The sequence below is a fragment of the Neopelma chrysocephalum genome, unplaced genomic scaffold (assembly GCF_003984885.1).
Source record: "Neopelma chrysocephalum unplaced genomic scaffold, ASM398488v2 Primary Assembly neopelma1_61b, whole genome shotgun sequence".
Lineage (NCBI taxonomy): Eukaryota > Metazoa > Chordata > Aves > Passeriformes > Pipridae > Neopelma > Neopelma chrysocephalum.
Genome location: NW_020897717.1, coordinates 9,044,082 through 9,068,896, shown reverse-complemented (window position 1 = coordinate 9,068,896; position 24,815 = coordinate 9,044,082). Strand labels below are relative to the sequence as shown.

General features: G+C 43.3%; 1 protein-coding gene across 5 annotated transcripts; it reads right to left on the bottom strand.

Moving 5' to 3' along the window:
* Positions 1 to 78: 78 nt before the first annotated feature.
* TRAF5 (TNF receptor associated factor 5) lies at positions 79 to 23,895 on the bottom strand. Of its 5 annotated transcripts, none has more exons than XM_027681889.1 (13): positions 16,704 to 18,377; positions 13,470 to 13,536; positions 11,083 to 11,226; positions 10,366 to 10,736; positions 9,176 to 9,233; positions 7,762 to 7,863; positions 7,125 to 7,289; positions 6,742 to 6,819; positions 6,290 to 6,364; positions 5,927 to 6,019; positions 4,850 to 4,990; positions 4,175 to 4,343; positions 79 to 3,641 (listed from the first exon to the last, which is right to left on the bottom strand). In XM_027681889.1, the coding sequence occupies exons 4-13, from the start codon at positions 10,578 to 10,580 to the stop codon at positions 3,064 to 3,066; spliced, it is 1,674 nt and encodes a 557-aa protein (XP_027537690.1). In that variant the 5' UTR covers positions 10,581 to 10,736; positions 11,083 to 11,226; positions 13,470 to 13,536; positions 16,704 to 18,377; the 3' UTR covers positions 79 to 3,063. The 5 variants fall into 5 exon arrangements, with proteins under 5 accessions (XP_027537690.1, XP_027537693.1, XP_027537691.1 ...); XM_027681892.1 differs by having other exon boundaries at positions 10,366 to 10,590; XM_027681890.1 differs by lacking the exons at positions 13,470 to 13,536; positions 16,704 to 18,377 and adding an exon at positions 23,063 to 23,091.
* Between the last annotated feature and the right edge of the window lie 920 nt (positions 23,896 to 24,815).

The window sequence follows — 24,815 nt, the reverse complement described above, 5'->3', positions numbered from 1 at the left end:
TAAATAAATATCCAGTACTCCACATCCTTGTAAAAATCTCCTTAAATCCAGCCAAAATGAGTATGAGGCTACACTCACTCCAGAAGGATGGTAAAATTATTTATTCTTACATTAGTTTATGTACACAGTGAAGACATTCGGCTAGAAAAATGCATTGTAGTAAGAGATATTCAAACAACTACAAACTGTCAATAAATACGTTAGAAACATACTGTATGCTGATGTAGAAATACCCTAAGCTCTTTTGGTTACTTATCCAGTACAATATTATTGAGAAGGTTTTTGGTATTTTTTTCATGCAACATCAAAATTCTTCCTGACAATTCATGCTATAAAACATATTTTTTCTTTATTAGGAATGGGGTGAAATTTAAAATCCCGTTTACAAGTAGTAAAAAAATCACTGAAAATTTTAACATAAATCTCTCAATTACTGTAATAAAAAAACCAATTTAAAGAAGGTCTTGCCTTTAAAAAAAAACAATTTTCTCAACTAATTATTTAGAAAACAGGCAGTATTTCAAAAGGGATGTTTCCAACACCCAGGATGAATCATTTGTGCTTCAAAATTTTAAGAGGAATATTCGTGGCAAAAACCTAAACCCAACCAGTAGGTAGAGATTGCAGTACAAACTGGCTAAAACCAAACATGATTTCAAAATCTGTCCAGGAAAACACGAAACACTTATCCACGTCACTGTGCCATCACCTACTCTAACAATTAGAAATGGAGTTTTAATAATACCTAGCTCTCTTCATGCTCAAACTTCTTCACAAACATTTAAATAGCTCTAACACTTCTGCAAGTATTATTATCCCCATTTTACGCTTGGGGTGGTGGAGGTGGAGAGGGCTGGGTATTTGCCAGGATACAGACCGTATCCTTTCCATCTTGCCTCCCTCGCTTGTCCGAGTTCTTTATCATTTTCTGTATTTTACACTCAAAGTACTGGGGAGTCCCAGGACACATGGTTGGTACATTTCCATCAGTTATTAGTGGTTATTATGCAAGTTGTGTCACTTTGAAAGTTACATGACAAATATTGAAGTAATAATCAACATGAAATCCACATCTGAGGCTCAGGGTTGATGACACAGAATGCCACACCACTGTCAAACCAAGCTTTCTCTTTCTGTAACAATGCTAGGGCCATCAGGCCTAATTCTTTATGCTGTACAGCTGAAATGACTCTTGAAGTCAATCATGGTGGTACAAAAGAATAAAATTTGTTCCTTGCCATCTGTCTCTGGGAACACGGAAAGCCCCTATGGTGGCTCAGTACATCCTGACATTGTAAAACAAAAAGGACTTCTAGATGAAAACAAAGATTTCAGGTGTGCTAACCCACCATGAGGTATAGATTACTCAGGTCTCTTCCCTTCCACCCCCCAATTTGAAAATATATGTGTCTGAGTTACGTCCTGAAAACCATGTGGGAAAGTAAATGTCTAGCAATAAGATTGCAGATACAAAAAACAGGATTTTGCCTTCATCTTAGTACCAAACCTTGAATTATTTTAGTTGATATCAACATCCCGCACAGAGAGGGCATTTTTCATTTTGCCACATTTGCCCTCTTGAATTTTCTGCCTTATACCTTTCAGTCCATGCCTCGTTTTGATTTTTATCCTGCCTAGTTTACTCTTACTCTAAATCCAGCTTATTGTCTTGCTGTCTCTTGATAAGCTTTGGAGCAATGGATAATGCTGTGGTGTTTCACTACCTGATCTGTGAGAGATGAGAGATGCAAAATTCTGTCACTTGTAATAACAAAATGGCTGAGAATGCAAAATTACATCCCTGTTACAGGCACCCAAAAGGCTTTAAAAAGGCACGTGTATTCTGTGTCACTTGTTCCTCAGTGCCTGATCTTGATAGTTTTAGTGGGTCTCCAATAAACCCCATACAATGCACACATTCCCTTGCAGTATGGAAGGAACTTGGAATGAGAATTATCTTCAGGCAACACAGTCAGCAGTTGTTACTGTGGCTGTGTCACCCTTTAACAAAGACTAGAGCTGCACTATCTGTGAGAATTGGGTTCCTACTGCAACCTCACTCCCTAATCCCTTTTCCCCCTTCTTCCCCTAACATTCCAATTTCTAGGAGAGAGAAACAGCGCATGTTACATGGGCCTTCTCCCAGGCAGATATCCAAAGCTTTTCCTGCCTTTTATAAAGCTTGTAGGCCAGAAAACATCAATTTTGCACAGATGTGGAAGAAAAAGGAGTTTTGCCCCTCTTCCAACAGTGCAGCCAAGAGCTGGCAGGCTGGCCGAGTGCCCTGCCTCTGGCCATGTCCTGAGAGGTGAGAAGTGCCTGCAGCTTTTGGCTTCAGATGGGGACTGTGGATGTTTACCACTAATGGAAATCAGTCCCAAGGCACTAGGCAGGAAAGGAAAGGACATAAGAAAGCTGTTGTGACCTGGGCGTACTCTATATAGCCGAAAAAACAGGCTAAAAAAGTAAGAGGCATTGGTGCCTTCCTCTGGGCTTTCTGGAAAAACATAATTAAAACAAATTATAAAAATGCAAGATACTTGGCAAATATTTTCCCTGCCTAACTGAAGCCATTCTCCCCTCTTCAAAAATCCAGGAGATGGAGGGATCAAGACACATTGATTCAAATTTGCTAATGTTGAAATGTTTCTATTGCAGACAGGTGAAATGCACTTGCATGTTTGGGCATGGCTTCACTGCTTTGTGAGGGATGGGAGCCCACAGGCCTGCCTGGGCTCCAGGGAGGTTACTGGAGGAGTTTCATCTCCAAACACCAGTTTGGTGATGGGAGAAAAGCATTCCCCCCAGCCTGGACTGAGCCAATCTGGATTGAATGCATGTTTGCATCAAACTGGACTTCTAGCTGCCTTAAAAATGCAGTCTTGAAAAAAGGGTTAAAAAAGGAAAGGCTGATGCTTTGGCAATTCATTATCTCTTATGAGTCCAAAAGCCGTGAAACATTCTCAGTAGCTTGACTGGTGGCAATTCACTATTGCATGGCTGGTAGTCACCAAGAAAGCAGTTCTGAATGGTTAAAGCAGTCACATTGATTGGGAACAATTTTCACAATTCCTCCAGATCAGTTAAATCCACGACGACTTTCAAAAACAGAGTGTCATCTCTGATATACGTGTTCTTTGTGTTCTCCAGGACCGTGTGCGGCACGAAGCGTGGACATCCGGAGGCGATATTCATTTCCCCATCTGGCCTTTTGAAACTGCTGCTGTTGGGGTCTGCTCTAAAGACTTCCACAATGTGATTTTTTTTCCCACTTTGGTCCAAAAGCATGAGTGTAACTTTTTGCTTGAAAGGCCACAGCAGCAGTGAGTCAAATTCCCCCCTCATCACTACAAAGTAGAGAGAGATGTGTGTTCCCTTCCCTGAGCCATCCCCGTTCAGGTAGGCTCTCGCACACAACCTGTACCCACAGCGGCTGGTGTAAAAGGGCTGGCTGGCTATGGAGAGGACACGGCCTTCCACTGCTTCTTTCTTCTTCATCTTGTAGTCTGTGATTTTCCAGATTAATTTCCCATTGTAGCACGTGCCTTCCAAAAGCTTAAATCGTTCTTCATTTTTATTGAGCTGTGCTTTGTGAATATTGATCTGGACATCATGTTTGCTGGACTGATCTTCCAAAACAACTGAGAGAAGGGGAAACAAAAAAAGAAATAGGAAAACAAAACAAAAACAAAACAAAAAAAAAGAGAGAGAGAAACGTAAATAAAACTGTCTGAGCACCCAGACTCAAGGTGACAAAACTTAACTACTCAACTACCCAAGCCTGAGTACAGGCTATGAAGTAGTGTGACTTCAGCTGTTAACTTTTAAAATTGTAATTGCAGCTGGTAGTTGCGTAAGAAACACTGGTAACTACAAACCAGATTGAAGGCCTGAAGATGGATAGCACCATGGCCTTCATCACAGTGCACCAGTCAGACCAAGGCCAGCGCTCTGGTCCTGCAGTGCCACAGGAATTCGGGAGACATTGTGCATTAGGGGAAGGTGGGAGAACACGGCTCACACCATCACGGTTTGGTCTTAGAATGCAAGAGGAAGGAAACCCTTTCTAGCGAAGAGTTGCAACTGACTGACTGTAGCACCAGAACCTCTACTTAGCTACCAGCAAATCAGCAAACCCCCCCTCCACAGAAAAGAACCCAAAGGGCTGACATACCCAAGCGCTGATCGTATGTCTCCATCAGGGCAATCTTCTGTTTTACGTTTTCGATTGTGTCAAACAGGGGCCGCAAGTCTAATTTACTCTGCTGCTGGTTTGCCATCTGTATTAGCTGTTTCACTTGTGATTCCAGGTGTGCAGACTTATCCAGGTGGCTGGCCAAAGCCTTCCCAGTTCATGCCATTGAGAAAACGTGGGAAGTAGAAGTACGAGAGACATCCATAAAATCAGTCATTTTCTTTGAATTGAGATAATGAAGTCTTTAGCATGTCAGCAGTATCATCTACACGGTGCATTGAAAGTGCTCTGCTGGCTTAGGAACTTACCTCAAATGCTCTTTCATGATTAATTCAGCACATTTATGGATTGAGAAGCCATCCCTCATTTGGACCCATTCACGCTGCATCACTTCACTCAACTAAATTATTCAAATTTACACCAGTGTATTTGCCATGGGCATCTGGCCACAAGGATTTGTAAAGTGCTTTTTGCCCACATCAGGTAACCAAACATCTTTACTGATTAAAATGAAAAGACAATACCATAGTGTAAAAAAGCAAAAAGGGCTTGTGGAGATTTGTTATTGCCCTGCTATTAATGATAACTAGTACTGGATAAACATGTCAGGATGTAAGAAAGCAATTGGTAAAAAAGGTAAAATCAATGTCTCACCTGTGTGCTTACCATCAAGTTGCTATTTTTACCAAACAGTTGTGTATACTGTCTGAATTCCTTCTCACACTTTTTAATGGCCTCTGCCAGCTGCTGGATTTTAATCTCTTTACATTCCAGGCTCTTATATAGGTCAGATATCTATAGATGGGAAAAGCAGAGTATAAATGCTAAGGAACACCAAAATATACAATAAAGAAATTAAAACATATGTGGCAGTGGAAAAGTTTACAACGCAAAGCCTCTAACTGAGCTAGACAGAGCACTACTTAACTCACAGCTTGAGGATAAGCACTAGCAAGAACTGAACATAAGGTAATCAGACTTGAATAGATCTGTGTGGCTACAGGTGCAAAGAGGCTCATATCTCTCATCCCCATCCCCTTCAGCTCTATAGTGGGATAATATATTCTTATTTGCACACCTGTGCATGTGTGTTTCTGTGTGTATGTATATACATTTTTTCCCCCTCGACTGAGGCCTAACCAGTAAAAGCGATGAGTCGGTGAGGGATACAAACTTCAAAACCAAGTTATAGCACTTTGGGACACTTGTTTTTTGCATAAACAAGCAAAGAGGAAGTCCACCATCAGTTTGGATGCATTCACCTTAGTAGGACTGGGCATGCACCCAGTGTCACCTGCTGGAAGCCGCAGAAGTGATCATGAGCAGAAAGGTGCTTGCAACTGGCTCTGGTGCTGCCTCTATACAGAGTGAGTGACTTGGGCATGTAAAGGCTCCTTTCTGGAGCAACCTGACCAGCCAATGAAACTTTAAAATACTTTATCTCCAAACCTCATATCCACTGTAAATAGAGACCAAAAGCAAATGAGGTGAGCAATGGCAACGAGCCTCCCGCTGTGCCTGGTGGAGAATATACACGCCTGAGCACAGAGATTTCCATGTAACTGACTGACTTCACTAGAAGCAGCTTATTCTGACTTCTGAGGTGTGTGAAGACCATAAAAACAGTCTTCTAAAATGTAGCTGAGCTAAACTAGGCAACAAATGTAGAGTATCACATCACCCTCCAACCAGTCAAGAACCGCTGAAGAGTGATCATTAAACATGACTTACCTGTTCTTCCAACCGGGAGTTCTTGTCTAAAATCTGCAGCATGTGTTCCCTCAGGGCAGTGTTTTCATGTTCAGCAAGTTTCCCTCTTTTAACCTTAGTGAGGCAGAGGAGGAAGTGAAAGAATCAAATAATAAGTCAATTTTTGAAGCTGTTAGTAAAAAATGTATTGATGAAAACATTCAAAATGTCTCCTCTGTGCTTCGAAAGTGAGGGAATGGCAGTCCTGATTCTCTAGCATAGCATCTTAGCCAATGTTAGAAATGACTGTGAAAGGACATAAAATGGTTATTTTGATTAATGATTCTGATTGGCTTGGGAGACAAAGTCCAGTCCCAGTACAGACAAAGATCTATAAAACAGTACCTTTGCAAGACATCCGTACTGCTTATACGGGCAGTCCACTTCTGCCTCAGGGCACACAGCCTGGTGCTTTTCAATCTGCATGTATTAACAAAGAAGTTTGGGATGAAATAAATATTAAGTCATTTGATGCACTTATAAAATTTGAAAGCCTGCATCAGGGGTGAATAAAGGCCGCTGTCACGACAACTGCAAACCACTTAAACAGGAAAATGAGTGTTCAGAGTCAATAAACAAGATAGGTATTTTTCCATACTACAAAACATCAATGGCTTACAGTGACCAAATAACACACTTAAAAGATGGGAGATATATCCCTTTTAGAATCAAACAAAGAAAATACTTAGAGCAATGAAATTTTATTGGCATGGGCCAATGTGGTCTGCAATGCAGCTTTCAGTTTTCATAAATGCGTGTGATCTGCTGAATCGCAGTATACGAAAAAATTATAGTACCTCTTTTTTCAGAATTATTTGTGAACAATTTTGGAGACAAGGCACAGGATAATTAGGACAGTCATCTTTTTCATGATTCTGGGGAAAAAGAAACAGAACAAGGCAATGGTTTGCATTTTTTGTAAATGTACACATAGAGGAAGTTATGCAAAAAGTAATCCCAAACATACACGTGCAAGCCACATATCACCTTGTTGTTCAAAAGAGAGCATCAATAATTGGTATTACTTAAAGCATATTTACTATACTTTCTCCTTCAGCTACTCAACCAAATTTTGTTTCAGGAGTTGTTAAGTACCATTGCAATGCTGGAGACTTTTCACTCGGTAACATCAAGAGGAAACACATACTAGGGATTCCCAGGGAATGCTTCATAATCTTACCTTTATGTTAATGAACACCACATATGTACTACAGTACTGACACATTTCTTCTCGAAATTTACAGTGCTGGCCCAAGTGTTCTTTCAAGTCTTTCCGAAGAATTCGATCACAACATCCATCATTAGTGCATTGCATGCTTTCAAACAAACACTGCTGAAGATGCTCCTGCAACATACAACAGCAAATTAAACCCCAAAGTATTTCATTGCATCTCCGTTTACCCAGCAGACCCACAGAAACACTTGGCAGAGTCCTCTGTATGACTTCCACTTTTCATTCAATTGATACACCAAAAAAAGGCCCAAATGGTCAGTATGACTTGTCAAGTTTCCTTGAATCAACATATGGTGCCTAAACATTCAGAATATGTACAGACACCGGCTATACTAAAACTACATAATACTACTAGATATACTAAAACTACATATACTACATAAAACAAATGGTTCTTATTAAAAAAAAAATAACCAAAGGCCATAATATTTGTTACTTATGGTGTATAGCTAATTCATAATTTTTGTACTTAAACCAAATTGCTACAATAACTCTGAAGACAATGACTGGAATTCAGCTGATCATAAATACACAGAATTGTCATGAAAATCAAAGGTTTCAAAATCTGATCAAGCAAACTAACCTGATATCGTCCCAGAATTATTTTTGAATTGCAGTCAGGAAAGTTTTTGCAGAACACATGCAAATTGAGAACTTCTCTCTTACAGCAGTTGTCTTTGAATACCTGTAAAGGAAGCAAACCAGCTTTTGTATGCAGCCATGTAGGATGTTATGAATAATATAAAAGAGCAAAACATCACTACAGATCTCCTAAGCATGCAAGTGTAGACTCCATAATTGTGAGTATGGCTCTTGATAATTCATATTGAAAATTTATATTATAAATATAAATAAAATCATAAATGAATTTCTAATAAGCACAGGGCTTTCTCCCCATATAGTTATTCCACAGATGCTGATCCATCCCACAGCCAGCAGGACTAGTAGCACAGGAGCTATATAACCACTGTCAAAGCCTGCCTGTACCTAGAAGAAAGCAGCTGGAGCTAACAGGCCCCAAAGGTCATCCAGCTCTGTGCACGCTCCACAATGTTCAAGCAGTGCAGCATGCCTTTGGGATGGAGATGATGCTGAAACATCTTTCTACTGTACTGAGTTGTGTGTGCAGAAGCAAATTAAGCCCCCAGAGCAAACTTTAAGTCTTATTTAGAGCTCTTCCTGTAAGGAGCACTATAAATGTTGCACTGTTGTCATCAAAATTTGTACAAAGTAGAAGATGGCAAAGGAAAAACAAAAATCACGTGGACAGTCTAATTACAGCTTCCTTTCAGGAGTATGACAGAGAGGAAGCAGACATTTGATATTACTAGAAAATTCATTCTGACATGATCAAGTATGTATACTTTTAAGTATACTTAAAAGTAGTACACTTTTAAGCCTTGGCATATAAATAAGAACAAATTAATCCATTATAAAAAAAAAACAAATTAAAACAAAAACCAACCAAACAGAACACCCTCCAACCAGAAAACAAAACAAACAAACAAATAAAACCCAAACAAAACAACCAAAACAACAGTAATGTGTAAAATAAAACAGATGAATTTATCTTTTCTTCTAAAACTCACCCAAAAGTAAATTAAGTCTGTAGGGTTAATGAGATCTAATGGAGATAGTTAATAAACAAGATAACCCAGCAAGATGGGGCATTAAAAAAGTAAGTCAATTAACTCTCCACTAAAAAAAAAAAATCTGATGACTAGGGAAGATTTAGAACTTTGTGAAACTCTTTGACACTTTACTGAAAATAGAGAAGACTAAAATGAAATAAATTCAGAGAAGTATAAAAATAAATCTTTATGTATACAGTCATACTTCCTCTCTGGGAGAGCATCACTGAGTAAACTATTTCCCTTAGCATCATTTCAGAGACAAAAAAACTGCTCTGCCATGAGGACTAAGAGCCACCTTGTTCTCAGCACTCTTGCCTTTTCCATGCAGATGTCTCCTGCTGAAGTAAAGCTATAGCCACTTACCTCGTGCATTTTTATTGTTTCTTTGTCGACAGGACAGGTGGGTACTGCATTTAACTCCCTAGAGCATAAGAAGAGTCATATTAACTCAGAGAAAATTTTATTTATTTTATGAAATTGGGCTATGCTATAATCTGACTCTGACTTAAGACATATGATACCAGACACCATAAAAACAAAAAAGTGCTCCGAATCCACTTTCATCTGCCAATTACACAGCCAAATTCTGCCCAGAGTTCTATGAGGGCATTAATCTGAATGTGAATGTGTAACAGAAAACAGAGTTTGTCCTCTGAATGTTAAATGGTAAAAACCATAAGATGGTTTTAAACTAAGAGGACTTTGTCACTCTTTGGCCATCTGCTGCTCTCAAATGTTGTATCTCAAAAAATCCCATTGTGTATTAAACCCAGCCTTTGCCTAGCAGAAGCAGTGCCCTCCTTGATACACCAGTGAAAGATCTAATGGCTGCTGCCTTAAAAGGCTTTGAGAAATCCTGCAATAAGGGGCAGGAAAACACTTATTGAGGCAGTACAAAAGGGATGTAACCCAGAGAGAAAGCAGCAAATATGAAGCATCTAAAATTCACAAAAGGTAACTAGCGACATCCATCCACATAAAGAGGCTCCTCTGCAGCCTTGCCGGGAGAAATTCTGCCCTCAGGAACAGCAAACAGTACATAATGTATTCCCAGACAGGTCTGTGGGGCAGAGTAATTTGTAGCAGATAATTCTCAAGCAGATGCCAGCAGCCTTGTGATCTGACTGCAGTATCAGGTAATACTAACAACAATTTTATACCTCCACTAAAAAAAATTTCCAAAGAAATTTTACAGAAAAAAGTGACCACCACTTAATCTAACCACCAGTGCCAATACTGTGAGACATTACCGCAACCAAATTCTCTGCAGAGCACCATGTCAGACAGACAGACTGAAACAGCATCTCACACAGTAGTGCTCCAGCTTACATAACAATTTCTTAATGCTGACTTCCCTGTGGTTCACCAGCACCTTTAAAACACTGAGCACGCAGTCATTGAGTTCATCAGAGTCTTTCCATTGACTCCTTCAGCGTCTTACTGAAGCAGTAATATTATTATGGCACTCACTGCTGATTCATAGAAGATGTTGAATTTTTTTTTAGGAAAGGGAATATGGGGAGTTTGCGAACACAGGAGGAGTTTGCACTCACCTCAAAGAAAGAATGCACTGCTGGCAAAATCGGTGCCCACATCCCGTCTGGTGGGGGTTGTGAAGGACGAGGTGGCAGTAGGCGCACTTGTACCGATCCTCTAAGGTTTCAACAAACTTGTAGTCCGCGTCAGGCTCGAAGTCCAGAGAGATGGTGCTGGCAGAGTTCTGGCGCGTGAAGATGCCCGAGAGAGCAGTGGGTTCGTCACAGGCCATGGGAGCTGCACTGGGAAGCAGACACAGGGGGAATCTCTTCAAATACTCACTGGTAGCCTCACTGCACCAGCTACCACTTGCAGCAGGGTGCCGCTCGTGGGAGGGCTGGCATCTGCAGGGGGGTGAGACAGATTCCAGAGGGAAACACGGCACCAGCTATGGAAGAACAACAAAACGCTCAGAGAACTGCAAAACGATGATTATGTGACAAGCATCAAAGCATACTCCTTTGGAAAAGAGTATCACAATCTGTAAACAGAGATCTTTGTTTGTTTTTTTTTTTTAATATTTTCTTGCAGAAAAAACTACCAGAGTCAGTAGTCAGGCATGGTTGGGGAAAGCAGAGGCCTAGTCTTTGCCCTAATGTTCACCAGGAAAGTCTACACTTAAGGTAGAGCCCACCCACATGACTTCACAAGTTCATTGCAATGGTTCAAGCAGGAGGTGGCTTTGTGGTTCACAGCAAGGAGCATACAAAAAAAAGGCAGCAAGGGGATTTTACCTTCAGTTTAGGTGTTGCAGGAGTTGAAGCCTCTTAACTTGACATCTTTCTTTTTTCTGTTGATCCCTCATTTATAGCAGTAAACTCCTACTTTTTCAAAGTTTTATTAAATTATGTGCAAGTCCTTGGCTATATTAATCCCATCTGAAAGAAGTGGTGGAAAAAAAAGAAAGAAAAGCGAGATTGCAATCAGAGGTGTGACGTAAGTTTTTCTTTCAACCTACTGAAGTTCATATGTGGCACAGGAATGCAATTTCCCAGTAGGAAAAACTGTCAACATTTTTTTCCAGCCTTAAGACACAAAGCTTGAGACCTTTGTCACCAGTCCCTTAACCTCACGGTAGTTTTTTTGCAAGTAGTTCAAGACCTAGAGCCACTCTGATTTGCATTTCTTGTAGCTTTGCACTCAGAAGACGTTTTCCTTACAGGATGCATACAAAAGCACAACACACCTGAGCTCTCAGATTGTTTCACAGGAGAAGTGCTCAATTTTATAGCGGTGCCACGGGAAGCTATCTCTCCTCTGTGCGCACCACCCATCCTGTCAGATACCCAAGTCACTCTTTCTGGCATCAGCACCTCTCTGAGAGCTCTCACTCAGCTGCTGTAAGGTCACTGAGGGTATCTGCTGCTTTCGGAGGGAAGCAGGGCCAACACACCACCAACCTTTCGGCTGGCATGAAATAATATGGCAAGTACAGACACCCTGCCCTGCCTCTCTGCTGCAATGTGTTCCTGGCCCATGAAAGCAATGAGTAGTGCTGTGCTATGCACAGTGCAGCACTGCCACAGACCACATCAGGCTTCAGAAAGCAACATCCATTTTCCTTTCTACTTCAACAACCCACACTGAGCAAGGAATTCCTGCGGACAGTTAGTGTACCTGAACAAAAAACAAGCCAAAGCACTTAAACAACTAAAATGTATTCCACAGCAAACATTTGAGTGCTCCTGTAACTCAGCACCCTTGTTCATGGTTGTACATGGTATTTTCCTTCCCAGCTTGTGAGGGTCTCCCTGTTATCCACCAGGCTGAATGTCTGACATACTCCAGCACAACTGATCACCCAACATTGACACCCCTCAGGAATATGAACCTTAATCATATTTCAGGCATAAAGACTTATTATTCTAACTGGAGTTTGCAAATTACCCTGTTTGGTCCCTCCACATGAACAGCCTCCTGCTTCAAACCAGAGATGGTTGCCCATTTGGTCCTTTCATTTTTAACAGCTGACCTTTTCTTCACTGAAAATGGGGTTCCCAGTTCCCTGACATTTAATAAGGACCAATTCTAATTTCCTCACATCAACCAGAGATGCCAAAATGCAGCCTGAGGGATTACCACCCTCATGCCTGGGCTGCCTCTGTAGCAGATGCCAGTAGCAGAGCAATGCCTGCTGCTTCAGAGGCAGATGGAGAGCTCTCACCATCAATTTCCACAGCACAGATTACCTACAGGATGAACTGCCTAAGAACTCATTCTCTTGTCAGCAGGTGAGAACCCTGAAACAATTTTCCTTCCTTTTTCTTATTAGTGCTCTCTCCCATTTACATGGCATCCACTTTCCTGAGTCCTATTACACTCCATTACTTACATCATCTGATGGCACGGTTTAGCAAGCTAATGCCACACAGTCTAAAAACACATATATAAAAAAAAAATCAATGTTTTATCCATTTTGCTGTTAAGGGTCTTCCTTAATTCCAGAATTTCTTCCAGCTGTGGTGAACAGATGCTTTAGGCAAAAAAGTTATGGGACACATTAAGAAGAAACATAGTCACCAGCCCAAAATCCCATCTAGAAACTCCTTCAGAGCTCTCACTGCTCATTAAATCAACCAAAATCATTCCCATCTCTTTCTGCAAGGAATACTCTGCTGTGGTACAACGCCTTCCAATTCTCTTGTTGAAATGAGAGCCTTTATCTCCTTAAACACTTTCATAATGCACCCACCCCGAAAAATGGAGACTCTCCGTGAAAGAACCTCCTCCACCTCAGCCTCGCTCAGGACTGCACTGCACAGCTAAGGGCAGCTCAGGGCACAGGAAAGAGCATTTCAGGTGAAAGGTGAGCCTGCCTGCTCAGAGTGCAGAACAGAAACCTCCGGGTGCCCAGAAGATCAGGGGTGTTTGCCACTGCTGACAGCCTTGCAGAAGGTTTGCTGCAGGGTTTGCAGCTGTTTTGCTGGAGGAAATGGGCTGCCCCAGGAGAGGGCCTGTGGATGGCAATGCTTTGCCCAAGCTGGAGAGGTGCCTGTGTGAATCAGCTGGGGAGAGGAGCTGAGAAACAGCAGCCCTGTGCCAGACCTAGTGCCAGCCAGTGCTCGGCGGGATGTGATCCAAACCATCACAAGCAGCAAGTAATTCCCATCCCAGTGCTCACCAGTGACTCGGGCGGGTCACAGAAGCTCTTCTTCCACTTCTGGCTTCCAGCACCTGAGCTCTCTGTACTGAAACCAAAGGGAAACCGTCAGGGGAAAAAGTGCTTTTTGGTGACAGTGAGAGCACGGCAGGGTTATCTGAATCAATTTCCTGCTTACGCTAATGCCTGGCCACTGTACGTAGGGATGAGGGACGCTTTCACTTCTGCCTGCTCACAGCTAACAGCGAGGGGAAGGTGTCCTGTCTTTGTGTACTCTCAGATTTTTCAGCACACGTGTGAACCATAATGCTGTTTTAAAATAGCAGAGAGAGGTGGGTTTATGCTGTATAATGATGCTCTTGTGGCAGACACACAGTGCATGCAGTAAAGGGATTTTCACTGCACCTCCACTGCAACAGCACACACACAAAAAACCCCCCAGTCTACAGAGATTGAAAATCTACCCATTAAAAACCCTGGATTTCCATATACTGAAATAAATAGAATTAATTCTGGCCACACATAAAAAAAAGCAGTATGACTCACTAAAAGCTAAGCCCAAGTCCTATAAACAGCTACCAGTGAGTGGGAGCTCAATGGCAGCACAGCACAAAGAGCTCCCAGCTGCACCTTCCTACCACTTCAGCATCTCAGCCCTGCCTGCACCAATAGCTGCGCAAGCAAAATGCTTCTGGAACAACTCTTCATACATAGATGCTTTAACTTCACTGGAAGTAATCCAAGGAGGAGAATTTTCATAACAAAAATAAACTTTATTAAATGTGGGCTATCCTATTTTAACTACCACCACGCCAAATTGAACCCAAACATTTTCCATTAAAATACACCCCACTTAGTATTTCTAACTGTTCAGAAACCGAGCAAGACATGAGTACAACATAATAATAAGGTGAAAAATCAGTATGGGCATGACTTACTAGGATATAAAATGGCACTAACATTTTAAAGCCATGTTCAAACAGCTCCCCTCCAGTAGTGCTGCTGCCTATCTATGGCACCAGTATGAGAATGGACAAAGGCCATATACAAACCTGATGTCCCACTGAACTATTGTGGACAGATTAACTTCTTTTAGTCACAAAAATATACTTTCTGCACACAGATAAAACATTCCCTATAATGTGGGTGCTCTTTTTAAAGAGACTATTTTTCTCCTGTTTCCTCTCACATGAAGCCAAACCCCTCTGAAAGATCAGCACATATGAGCTATGAGTGCACCATTACAGCAGGCTGCAGCACCAAAACTTCCAGGATAGCAGACCTGAGGCACAGGCACTGAGTGCCACCCATGCCTTTTAGACTGAGAAGGGCAAATATCTGCGTTGTTATCAGAGATTTGGTCACCATGCATGGACAAGAAGACAGGATCCTTAGTCCTGCTGCCCAGCAAATGGGAGCTGAGAGCGTGGTTTCTGCTATGTTCACTGCATGAGGGGAAGGCAATGTTCAGCAACTCTCCAGGATTGGGGTATTCCTCAATAAAAAGCACTGTGATTACTTCCTCACTTACCGTGCTTTCATGAAATACATACAACAGGGAATAGAAAAAAAGTTATACACCTATGTTCCTATAGCTCTACTTCAGCTCTATTGCTTTGCCTTAAGGCACCTGGCAGGGACAAGTCTTAGAAGATGCCCTGTCCCTCTCTCTTAAATGATTTACCTTTTATGGTACATCAGAACTGTAAGCCTGTCTTAGTCACAGTGGGAAAAGTTTGTCAAATTTAGAGGTCTAAGATCAAGTCACTTCATTGGGAGCTGACAGGCAGAAACATGATGGAGGGGAACATACCTTGCATTAAAATGACCCTCTCCAAGCTGCCTTATAAGCTAGGTAGATTAGCTGCCTCCACATTTTTTAATTAAAATAACAAAGTTGTATGCTTTACTATTTACTATAATGCCTTTACAAAAACACTGTATTTTGGGGACAAGAAATATATGCCCCAACTCTTAACATACAGAGTGGAAGAGGTAACAGAGTCTGCTAAAGAATGGCTAAAAATATCTATACAGTTTGAGATACATATTTAAGATATACTAAATGATATGGAGTCATGTGAAAACAGCAGATTATGACATCTGACATCACTGAGTGATCATCCTTGTCCCTTCCAACCCAGAAGGGATACAACATTTTGACTGCTGACAACACAACACACTTGCAGAGTCCCCATGGGGGAGAAGAACCCCGGCTGCATCACGTGTGTCACCCCAGCACAGAGGCTGTGGAGGGAAAGGATCCCCTACTGCACCAACACAGACCCACTGCTGATACTCAGGGCTCACTCCCACTTCACCTGGCACTAAGCCTCAGGAGCTGCTCTCCTGTTGACCTAATCACTTCAAAACTGCAGTGCAGTGACCTGCTGGTAGCCAGGACAGAATATTTCTAACAGCAACAATTTCCTACTGGATATGTGGCTGAGCACCTACAGGGGATGTTGCTGCAAAGGACAGCAGAACAAACATTTTCTTTTGGATGTAGACAATACTATCCTATCCAAATTCCAGTATTACCTTATTGTCAAGGCACAGTAAAATCTTATTAAGCAAGCATCAGTTTGCTAATCTCCATAGGCAAATTTTCACTAAGCAGAGTAAGACGGTAGGGTTTCCTTTGCATAGAGGTACAGTCAAGCATTACAATGAATTCCCATAAGACTAGACTTCAGCAGGTTTTTAAGACATAGATTACAACACAGATAGCATTTTAAAAAAAACAAAATCAAAAACCACTCTTACAACCAACAAAGTCTGTCTGGTGCTGAAGCAGCTCTGATTTTACAACCAGTTTATTTATTTGTTACATCTATTGTTTTCCCTGGATGTTCTAAAAATAATGAATTAATTTTGCATTATCTCTCTATGTCTAATCAGCACGATATTTTTACAGTAATACAGAGAACTTTTGCCTTAAAATAATCACACTCATAGCTGGAAAATAACTTTGTTCCCATCACTTCTGTAGCAATCACTGGCTTGCACCTTCCCAAGCACCAACAGAAATTTCAGCAACAAGGCTCTGCCATTCACCCCTATGACACTGTGGCATCACTTTGCCGGTTCAGGGGTGAACACAGTTTCTGAGATGTTTTGGGGTCTGCAGCCTTCCCCCAGCGCAGTCCTGTGCCACACTCTGTGGCCCTTAAGAGCCCTTCAGAAATGAGAAATAATTCTAGCAATGGTAAGATCCTGTCAGCATTAACAAGACACGTTCTGGTAAAGCCTTACCTGGAAATGGTAGCTGGTCCTCAATGGGGAGAAAATGAGAGAGAGAGAGAGAGAAAGAGAGACAGAGTGCACCAGCGTTAAGCTTTGTGGTTAACACAACAGTATGAGCATTTTAAAACAGCAAGGGAGTGGAAATCCCCCAGAGTACCTTTGAAAAAGATCATGTATAAAAATGTTTTAGAAGTGTTAGGATAAAAGGCAAGCCACTGAAAAGTATTTTGCCTTACTGAAATGATGAAGGGACTGCAGAGTTTACCATCTGGAGCAACACAAGGTTACCAAGGATGTTTCTCACAGTTTTTAATCGATGATACAGAATATTTTTCACCTTTCACAAAAGTGGTTATTGATGTGATTAAAGAAAAATATATGGGCAGCAGGAAACACATAAGGACATGTGGAAAACCCAGGTCCAACCCTGTGAATCCCTCCACGGCAGCCTTGGCAGGCCCAAGTGAACCCACTCGCTGCAGGAAGTGAAGCGTCAGCTCATGGAGGAAACAGCACTGGCTCAGTCACATCAGCTCAAGCTACTGGCTGCACAGGCATGTCACATTTAACCAGAACCCTCAAACTGAAATAAAATCCATTTTAAGAAAATAAACATTTATATTTGGATTTGTAATAATTTAAGTGACCATAAACCCTAATGATTTTGTAGGCAGAACTTAATCATGCACACAGGATTCTTGGCAGCCTTCATCTTCACTGACTGTGCATCAGCTTCCCTTGCCAGCCAAAAACGTGCTGCCCTTGCAGCAGTGCCAGTGACTCCATCTCTTCTCCCACTCTTTCTTTTTCCTTCTCTGCCCCCTCCCCTTGCTTTCTGGTCTCTTGGCTTTTTTTTCTTCATCCTCTAAAATAAAGTATCTTATTTTCTATAAAAGCAATAATTTTTAAGTCTCTTTTATTTAAAATACTAATTTTCCAAAGAAAGCTTCCATCTTGTAATAAATGCAACATATACCCTCTTTAGCCTTTTCCCTTTAATTAAGCTTGCTCGCAGAGCATTTCTAACCTATTTCAATTTCCATCTGCCCTCCCAGGAGGTATCTCAACCTACTGCATGTTTTCCTGAATCTTCCCTGAAGCTCTGGAACAGACTAGTCATTGCATCATGAAGTCAGTGGGAAAAGGAAAGGCATGAACTTGCAGGCATGCTGCTTCGTTACAGGATCGAATCAATTGATCCAAGATGCATTTCTAAGCGCAGCCTAAGCTCACTTCTACAATCAAGCTTTTTATACCAGAAGGTATCCTTTCATCCTTGCCATGAACCTGTCCTCAAAATGCTTCCTGGTCAAGCTGTAGACTGTACACCACCTTGGACCAGGCTGACATCAGAACAACACAACAGCTTGTACATGGGCTTTCCTTGAACCTGGCAGCTCTTCAGGGAAGGACACATCTGGCTGGTTTTGTCAGGAGGACAGCACTGCATAAAGTGTAATGCTCTGTAAGCACAGCTCCAGGAAGCACCATCTGCTTCTGGGAAGCTTTGGGGAAAGCCCCAAATGGAGAAGTTGAGTGGGAACGGGATCTTAATTTTAAACAATCTGTCTGCAGATGAGTAGAGAGCAACAGGCCAGTGTTATTGTTTGCAATCAGTCCAGCGCCAACTTCAGTGCTGAAACCCTGACCAAGTTTCAAGCAGATTCAAGGGGATGAAGTTGAGTGAAAAGACAGATAGCAACAGTATTTAGGAAAGAGAATGAAGGAAGAGACATAAGAACAAAATAAGAAACAAAAGTTACGGGAAAAAAATAACAGGAACAGATGGAGAACAAGATAACTAAGAGGTTTTAATTTTTTATCTTTTGTTGTATTGAAGCCAAAGTGAGTCCTCACTTTTCCTAACAAACAATAGTTCGTTACATATTTTGCAGAACTAAGTCTTTGAGGCTTTGAAGCCCATGACTCTTTCTCTGCCCCATGGGGACACACTATCCAGGACTTCAGTTGGTTTGGCCATGAAGAGATTCGCTAGGCTTAACTGATTCTTGGTTTTAATTTTCCACACCCTAACCCTTTGACTCAGTCTTAATAAAGAACTTTACCAGTATCTATACAGAAATCTATGAATCAACTCAATGGTTATTCATTCGAATCACTAGGATGAGCTTAAATTTTGTTCTAACACACACATGTCTGATGACATATAGACACACATTTTTCTAGTCACAGTCATCACTGAAAACATAACTGCTAATGTCAAAATCCAAATGCAGTTGGGGACCCCATGAACTTCCTGTTGGGCAAGCAGTGAGAGCAAAAGATTGTCACCATTTTCTTTTCTAAAAGAACAAACAAACAAAAAAAATCAGGAGAAAGGATGTGTTCTTAAGAAGTCCTTCCCATTAGGACAGATTTACAGAGGTAAGAACCGGGAGCAGTGCTTTCATGCGGCTCCTTCTCTAAATGCAATCAGCACTGGAAAGCCTACCCATGAACGCTGCCACAGCCAGGCAGTGGCACAGCAAGCCCCAGCAATGCCATGGGCCTGGATGAATGCTGGAGCATGCCACATGGACCTGCTGTGAGGGATGGAAGACAGAACCACCCCTTTTGGTATCAGGCAAGATGCCATGAAGAGGGATGCTGAACACGCTGTGAGCAGCATCCAACCCCGCTCTCACTGTTGGCACCAGTTCTAGCTTTATTGCTTCCAGCAGTGAACAACATTGCTGTTTCTAGTGACATTAAGGTGCATCTCAGGTATCATCAAGGTCCAAGTTCAAAATTCCTGAGTGAAAAACTGCCATGACACAAGGTTTAATGACAATGACAGTGAGAAAGAGAAATGCACAAGCTTTATTTTCTTTACAAAGAGCATCCAGTAGCCTTTCATAATATCTTTCATTGGATATGTGATCTGACAACTGTTTGTAACTGCTCTCTCTAAGACAATATTGAGAAATGAAACCCTTGATTTGTTTCTTTCTTAGTTATAAAGAGCCACATTCCAGTTTCAAGCACATGGATATAGGAGACAAGACTGAGAACCATCATCTTCTGCAATGTTGCTACCGTATGTTCACAGTAACATACTTACCCTTAGAGAGCCCCTGTATGCAAAACATCAGCATATTACACACAAAAACTTGCTTTATCAGTCCCACTCCCAGAGAAAAACATGCTTAACTACAGAGCACTCTGGGCAGTCCCATATCAAAACCACTGTGGTTTAGGGTGCAGACAATTTCTCACAATCTTGTGTATTTGCTGCAAGATTGAGCTGATGAGACTGTGGAAATTTTTGCAACATTTTTATTAACAATACAGCATGACTCAAGTTTCTTCACTTTCCTGAGCCCAGCCACACACCAGGGTAAAGAGGTTAGCTTCTTTCCTGGGCTGAGGGAAGAGAGTGGAACAATTGCACATCACAGCCTAAACTGGTATAGATAAGGGACTGATGACAAACAGTGTGATTATTAACGCTCCACAGTTTTTCCCCACCAACTGCCTCAAAAGGATCAGGAGACCAAGAAAAGTTACAACTCATACAAACTGCCTGAAGGGCCAGAGAGAGGAACACCTTTCCACAGATAATTATTGATGATGAATGATGTCTATTTATGCAAAATCAAAGGGTCAGACAAAGAACTGAAGAAGATAGAGGGCTATAGGAAAGTTCAAAGGTGGGGCACAAATTAAGTCCAGGGGATGAAGCAACTACAAGTCTGCAGCTGCCCACTGACGGGATTTGGCAAAGTGACTGAAGCGATACATGGCACAGAACAAAGAGCTCCTGACCTGTCCCATAGCTTTGACAGCTGTGTAAGAACTGTGCCCCTGTTTTAGGGTACCTGATTAGGGAGCCTGTGTGGTGAAACCAGACAGTTTTCTGCTATCTGCACTTATTTGAAATTCTTTTTGACAAACTCTTCAACAGCAGCTTTCTAGCTTTAAAATCTTGTCCCCTACTGGATATCATTCCTTACCCTCTCAAAGCACTTCCTCTCCTGGATGTCATTCCTTACCCTCTCAAAGCTGTATAACTACTCCCACACCCCCCAAAGTTTCTGTGAGCACTACAAACTTTTCTTTTGTCCTTCAGGATGTTACTCAGAATCTTATCTTTCAGCAGCTTTCACCTCTTCAGCTAAAGTTTCCTGACAGCTACTCACAGATGTGCCCTATCACCACAGACAATCTTCCTGCACAGGCTGAACTCTCAGCCTCTCCTTTGATATCCGGGCTGTGGATGACTACCAGCCTGGAGGTATGGCATGCTCCTCTCAACCCTTCCCCACAGGCCTTCTTCTGCACAGCCCCTGTGCCCCAATATGACACAACCAGCATGTAATCCGCTCAGCTCCATAACCATCCTCTCTCTCTCAGGCTTGAAGCATTAGATCTTCACAGTAACTCATTAACTTCTCCTGCTTTGTATCTCTATATGATACAGTATTTCTTGTCCACTAACACAAATAGAACTTGTCCATCACCATCATCCTCTGGTTTTTCATAGAATCAAGAATTTGGGCTGGAAGGGAACTTAAAGACCACCTAGTTCCAACCTTCCAACCATGGGGACACCTTTCTCTAAACCAGACTATTAAAAGTCCCATCCAGCCTGGCCTTGAACACTTCCAGGAATGGGACAAATACTCATTTCCAAACACTTATTTCTCTTGAAATGTAGTGCTTTACTTATTTACCCATCCTGGGTGCTGCCACAGGGATCATTTTTCTAAGCCACAGCTATAACCAGATCACCTCTCTCACTGTCCCTCCACTTTCCCACTGCACCGAAACCTCTTCACTTTGAAGGCCTATTCTAGTCTCCCTCCACTTGCCCCTGCACCCCTCCAGTGATACAGAAGGACTGGTTTTATCCCTGGCCAAATGATGACAACAGGCTCTACTACCTCCTTGTTATGTATTTGAACAACTGTGTGCTGGGAGGGCAGATTTTTTGAGGGACATTAGCCAGCTATTCTACTTCAAATCTCTTTTCCAAGATCTCCTTTGCCAAGAAGCTGGAAACAACTGGCTTCTGACTATCACACTGGTCCAGAGGGTCGCACTGTCTCCTATTGCCCTCCTGACTTGAAGTATAAGCTCTCTTCAGCCAAGGGCTGCGGTTTTACCCTCTGCTTACACAGCTCCTGGCACACTGGGGTCCTCAACCACAACAAACACCTCTACACAAGAGAAATAAAATAAGATAATCAAGACTAACAGCAAAGGAAGTTATCCTGGGTGGTTTTAGGCTGAGTGCAAGAGACGACCACCATGGCTCACACTAAGCTCAAAAGCAACAATGCAACGCAGTCCTTGGACGAAGCAAGATGAAGTGCAATACCAGCCAGGCAGGTGCTCAGGCACAAGGACATCCCAGGGTGCATCAATTTTACCTTCATCACTAAACCTGTGTGCTCTGTGTGCAATCAGCTGTGGTGGTTTAAAAATACAACTGTGTTACTGCTGCCAGCCTGGGCCTGACCTGAATACACTCAGCTATTTTTAGTGCATCATTGCACTCCTTTCAGCCATCCCATATTTATAAAACGGAAGTTATGAGGAAAGTTATTCTTGGCTGGCACCGGGAAAGAGCAGCCAAGCTAACAACAGGCAGAGCAATTCAAGAAGTGCCAACAATAGGAGCTCCTTATTTTTCCTTCTAAATATGAAGAGTGTTGAAAGTGTATGGTTAAAGCCTGCTGCCTCAAGATGCTCCCAGAGTGCTGTTAATCAGGGAAAATCAGAGGACTCCCTACACACGAACAGAGGGGAAATTCCCTCTCCCCAGCAGCATTCAGTTGACACCAGCAGGGATGCTTGTTACAGTTCCCTGCAACCTGAAAAGATCAGAGCCACTGCAAAGGCATTCTTCATTCACTCGAGCAGTCCTTGATTTGTTTCCCTTCCAGCCTCCAAAATTTCGGCCCTGCCAAGCTCCGGGGTGGGCACTGGGCCTACCTTTCCCTCCGGCATTCCCGTGGGACAGCGGCCGTGGCACATCCCTTGGCGAAGGGAGCGAGGCGCTCCCGCGGCCCTCCCACCCCGTCCCGCCGGGCAGGGCTGGGCTCAGCCCTGTGCAGGGGGAACCCCCCGCGACGGGGGACAGGGGCTCTGCCTCGCCAGGCACAACTCCCGGGGCGCCAACTTCGGGTTCGCCACCCCGGCCGCCTTTCCAAGCGAAAACGCGCCGCAAAAAAGAAACGCCCCGCGCAGACTTCCCTCTGCATCGCGGGGTCAGGAAAGGGACTTCGGGAAGGTGTCGCCCACCGTCAGCCGACCGCCACCAGCGCCCCCGGCCAGCACCCACCGCTGTCACTCGCGGGCCCGGCCCCGCTCCCCGACACGCCCCTGTCCCGGCGGGACCCCCGGCCCGCCCACCCCTGCCGCACCTGTGCCGGCGGTCACTGCCCTCGGCGCCGGGGCCGCCGCTGCCGGCGGGTGCGGGCGCTGGCCGGGGCGCGGCTTCGTGCGCGGCGGCGGAGGCGGGCGGGGGGCGCGGCGAGAAAACGCTCCTGCCACCGCCTCCCGCTCCTTTCGCCGCCCCCGCGGGCGGGAGCCGCTTTCGGTTTCATGGCAACCCCCGGGCGGGAGACCCCGGCCGCGGCACCGCCCCGCTCCAGGCGCTGTCGGTGCTCCCGGGCTGGGAAAGAAGCAGCGGCATCCCCCTCCCCCCCCTCCGCCTCCTCAGGACCGGCAGCGCCGCTTACCCTTAACTGGCGTGACCTCTGGGGCCCCGCGGCTGGGAAAGGCTCCCCCGGCACCAGGTTCACCACATCTCCCTGCAGCCTCTCGAACGCCCTGAGAGATTTTATAAGGTCGGGAGAGCAGTCCCACGCAGGCCAGGGTGTTAGTTTTCCAGGAGGAGCTGACTCGAGCCCACGGCGAGGAGCAGCGGTGCGGCGGTGGGGCTCGGCAGGCCATCTCCGCTCCGCCTTTGGGGATAGCAACACCCTGCTCACACCTCACCTGCCTGCCTGGAAGGCAGTTAGTTACTCCTTCATTATTTACATCTGCGGGACTGAAATAGAGAAACAAAGCCCTTGCTAAATAGGCAAAGGACACGGACGTGCCACATGCCAGTTATTATTGGCTATTACTATATTACTATTACCACATGCCAGCATTATTGGCTAACGACTCGAGACATACCAAAGGGTTCCAAACGAAGGCAACACAGCCATACAGATGCAATGGCTTTGCTGCTTGCTCCCTGTCACCTGCTGCTGCACTTTGTTCTGTCTTTCACATTAAACCACTTCTAGGAAAACGAGTCTCTAAGGAAAATACTATACTAGAACACGCACAAAAGCACTAAGGCTAACAAAAAAAGAAACAATTGTGCCTTGATATCTGGATTGTCTTCAGAGGAGCTCTAAAAACAATACTAATAAAATGGTATCAAGAGAGATTCTTCTTTTCCTACAATGATTCAGACTTGTCACCCCCGAGGGAGTCAGTCCACACTGGGTTGACACCGGGAATCCAGCAAAGGCATTACTACAACAGAGACCTCTTAAATACACTCCTTCTTGCAAAAATTGAGGACTTTTTTTTTCTTCTAAGCTTTTAGGAATATCCTGATTACTCTAGGTACTACTTGTCTAGGAAGTTCACAGGAAGATCCATCAGAACAATGAGCATTATGTTTCTGTAATTAAATATTTATAAATGTAAATGAATAGCTTGGTGATGGGATCAGATTCCCAAGATGGACATTGGCCACCCTCATGGTCTTCCTACTGCAGAACATGACAATTTCCCAGAACGGTGCTTTGTGGTGACAAGGATCTGTCAAAAGGATCATCTGATATCAGGGTGCAGGCATTAGTTTAAAAATCACAACTCTTAAAACTCAGTGAGTATAAGAGGAGGGCTGGTCTGCATTAAGACGAAGTCACATCCTTGAAGCTGCAGTAGAGATCACACTCCCTGAACCTCAGTGCTTCCTTTTGTGCCAGTCCAAGGGAAAACTTCCAAGTCAGTACCAGCAATGAGGATTTACTGTGCTGCTAGAATTATTACAGTGTAGAAAACTGTACTGAAAAAGATTTAAGAATTGACGCAACTGCAGAGTAGCAGCCTTCACTAGTCGTGAAAAAATGAAGCAAACTTTTTTCTCAAGTTGTACTTCAGTACTTTTTG